The 4044-nt window shown below is 32.1% G+C and overlaps 1 protein-coding gene across 1 annotated transcript in view; it reads left to right on the forward strand.

Annotated features, from left to right (window-relative positions):
* Nucleotides 1-4044, forward strand: part of BIRC6 (baculoviral IAP repeat containing 6) — a 262303-nt gene that overhangs the window by 36619 nt on the left and 221640 nt on the right. Inside the window, exon 5 of the mRNA XM_012652423.1 lies at nt 2361-2472. Within this exon, the coding sequence (XP_012507877.1) occupies nt 2361-2472 (112 nt within the window). The remainder of the gene's footprint in view (nt 1-2360; nt 2473-4044) is intronic.

Consider the following 4044-nt stretch of genomic DNA (forward strand, 5'->3'; position numbering starts at 1 on the left):
CAAAAAAAAAAAAAACAAAAAAAAACCATGCGTGGCTCTGTGCGGGGGCTCACGCCTGTAATCCTAGCACTCTGGGAGGCCAAGGCAGGAGGATCACTTGAGCTCAGCAGTTCGAGACCAGCCTCATCAAGAGTGAGACCCCATCTTTACAAAAAAATAGAAAGTAGTCCCAGCTACTCGGGTGGCTGAGGCAGGAGGACTGCTTCAACCTAGGAGTTTGATTTTACAGTGAGCTATGATGACGCCACTGCACTCTAGCCCGGGTGACAGAGTGAGACTCTTTCTCAAAAAAAAGAAAAAAAACAAAAAAACCTGTGCCTAAATGTGAGTATAAGGAAAGAGTCATCTATTGTTTTATAATAAAAAAACAAAAAGTTAAAAAATTAATTGGACAATTTTGAATTAAGATTTTTATGCTGCCTGCCCCGGATTTACACAGTGTTACAAAAATCAAACCTCAACCATCATTTTCTTCAGTAGAGATTTTTTGATTGCCTCTTTTGTGTAAAACTAATTAAAAAGCCAGTAATGCATTCATTTAAAAACGTAAATGATGTGCTATTTCAAATGAGGTTAATCAGATTCTTATTAAAAGTACTGAAGTTTAGAAATTCTATACTGAAATATAAAACCTAGCAGTTTTAATTAGATGTTTACATTTGCCTTCTCATGTACTATTTTATATTTTCATGTTTTCATTGGATGTAAATTGTAACTTCCTAAGTATCTTTCTGAAATACATTTATAAATAGTATGTGCTGATGTTAGCCAAAGCACTACTGAATGAATTCAATTTCTAAATCTGTTATTTTAAGCATGGTTATTTTATTCAGTTGCAATATTTATTAATTTATCTTTTGGTAAACTGTGACTTTGCTTAATCAATTGCCTTATTTTTGTTAGTTAAGTGATTTTCTTATAATACCAATAACTTAGTTGTTTTAACAGTTGGAAAATTTTTATTTTCTGCAATAATATTGCTATCTCTTTTGGACAAAATGCAGAGACTGTCATTTTTAATCAGACTATCAGGTGATATGTGCTATGGCTAGCATTAAAATATTCTTTGGAATATGTCTAATGAGGGGAAAAAAAGAAAAATATGTAATTAGAACAAATGCTTCTTGTGTGAGAGCTCTGCCTATCTTGAGATTATAAAACAGCCCTGCAGAGCTATTTTCTTTGCAGACATTTGCAGAGTTTCTAAGGAAATCAGTGTATCTGTGATAAATCTTATATTTTAGGAAATGCATTCATCTAGGATATTTAATATTTCTGGAGGTGTTCAAATGTCCCAAAATATTAATTTTGATGTAGTTTGTGGTGTTTGTTTCATTAAAAATGAATCTAGAAGCCTTATGAGGTCTTTGATGAACTTAGGTCTGTTGAAGGATTGAATTAGGGTCTTTTGCATGCTGCTGCTGTTTGTTTGGTAATATAACTAAATGGGATAGATTTTCTGTTCTAAGATCCTAAATACATACATAACCTATAAATGAGAATGCTTTCGTATTCTAACAACTTTGTTTTTTTAAAAACCCAAATACAACTATGAGTAAACCTAAGCTTACTAGCAATATTACAGGAGTCATGTGCTAATTTAAGAAAAACATTTTTCTGCTTTGTGATGCCCCTTACTGCTTTCTCTTTTTCCCCCTCTTCCTGTTACCAGTTGCAGTTTTGTGTTAGAAAGAGTAAGGTGTGCTTATCAGTCCTTTATTACTTGAAACCTTTAGGACTTTTCCTAAGTTTGCTATGGTCCTTTAAAAAATTCCTTTTGTACTTTCTGTTATGGTTTGATTTTCAATAAGCTGATATATTTTAATATGAAAACATATGTGAAGATTTCAATTTTTTGATAAATCCCTGGAGAGAACAGCTTTCTTGGAAAAGGATTTCTCGGGAGGAAGAACAGAAAACTGCTTTCTATTTAAGAAAAAAAAAATGAAACTTAAAAATACTTTCTTAATACTTTATTAACAGATAAAACTACTGTTATTTTGGTTATAGTTTTATCCAATTATGTAAAACTTGGTGTGTAATGAAAGCATAGGGCTCTCTGCCTCTGCATTTCCAGATTTTCTGTTTTATGCTTGGCATAATTATATAATATTGGTTAATTTAATCAACCCCTGGAATTGTTTATCAGCTGTAGCCACCAATCAGGTTTTCTCTTTCCTTACCCAGTTTAAGGGAAATTTCTAAAAATTATCATTTTTAGTTTAAAATAAAAATTGAAAATTGATCATTAGACCATTCCCACTTTTTGTTGATAACCCAGTAAAATTGTTTTCTGCAGTGCTAAGTAGGAGTATCAACTGTAATTTGATGCCTAACTTCAGTTCGATGTTTACTTTTAGATCATTGATGTATAGTGAAGCTAACAGACGGGAGACATTTACCTCATGGCCTCATGTAGGCTATCGGTGGGCACAACCGGATCCCATGGCTCAAGCTGGATTTTATCATCAGGTAAAAATGGCTATCAAATATATGTATATTTTTAATATGCTTTTGTAGAATCATCAGTAAAATCATCAGCATTTTAGTACTTTTCCTAGAACTTATTTTATGCAACGTGTTTGTGTGCTTGTGTGTATGCATTTATGTGAGTTTTGTTATTTATCTATTTATTTTTTAAAAGATAAGGGGTCTTGCTGTGTTGCCCAGGCTGGACTCGAACTCCTGTCCTCAAGCAATCCTCCTACCTCAGGCTCCCAAATAGCTAGGAGTATAGGTGTATAGGTGCATGCCACTATATCTTTGATGATGATACTGAGTGGCTATTTCCTGTGTTGTGTATTGTATAAGAAAAGGAAAAAATTGTTAAAAGTAACTGTAGTAATAACTGAGTTACCTAATACTTAATAACAAAGTATTTTCTTTCAGATTAGATACAGTTTTCTTTTAAATCACCAAATAGGCAGTATTCCCAAGATTTGGTTTTTGAAAAATGTTCTCTTTGAGTGTATGTTTGTTTTGTTTTTGACTCCTGCATTTGTAACACAGCAGTAGATGCTTAGGGTAGTGCAATAAAAGCAGTTTATAGCTGTTCCTGAGATTCTAATTTTAGCTGGGATACAAATTGTCCATAAAGTAGATAACTATAGAAGCAGCATTACAGGTAGTGCAGTGCAACCCTAATACATATGTACTGAAGAACTGATTAAGAAGATGTGTAACACAAAGAAATGATAAATGCCTGAGGTGATGGATATTCTACTTATCCTGATGTGATTAATTTACATTATGTCCTGCATCAAAATATCACATGTACCCTATAAATATATACAACTATTATGTACCCATAATTAAAAATTTAAAAAAGTTCTGTAGAGAGAGAAAGTATTAGTCAACAAAAATAGTCATAGTTATATGTAGGAAAAGAAGAGGGCATACAGTATGAGGATTAGCATGATAACAAGACATGAGAATGGGACATTATGGAAAGCTTTACTGAACTAAAGTAGAAGGAAGTTAAGAAAAATGATTTGAGCTAGGTGTAATATAATAGTTAATAGTAAAGTTTAACTGAGTAATATAGACTGGCTTACCACTGTTTTACCACTACTAAATAAGAAATTGAATACTTACCTGTCAGTTTACATAAAGCATGCTTAACTTTAGAATTCAAGTGAACTTTGAAGTACATTACCATTACTGTCATTAAGAATCTGAAGAGAGATTATTCTTTAGTTATCTTGAAGTATTCTGAATATCTTAACTAAGGTTAAACCAGAAAACTATGGATATTTGAATATTTTATTCAAAGTTTGTCAAATTTTCAGTTAAAGATAGATAAATTTGGAGACTGGCTACTGTCAGAATCACAGAAATTATTTCCGTAAATTAAGAATTGAATATGGACCATTCTTCCTAGCAATTTATCTTTTTCCTTTTAATTTGGTATCATTTTCTGAAAGAGTCTCTGTTAAGTGATGCCTTGATATTTTTTTCTGTTGAGTTATTATTTATTATATTCTGCCTTTGCAAAGAGATTAAATCACAGATTTCCTGCCTGTGTTAGGGGCTGATTATTCTTTT

This window comes from Propithecus coquereli, unplaced genomic scaffold, assembly GCF_000956105.1.
Source record: "Propithecus coquereli isolate 6110/MARCELLA unplaced genomic scaffold, Pcoq_1.0 Scaffold39, whole genome shotgun sequence".
NCBI lineage: Eukaryota > Metazoa > Chordata > Mammalia > Primates > Indriidae > Propithecus > Propithecus coquereli.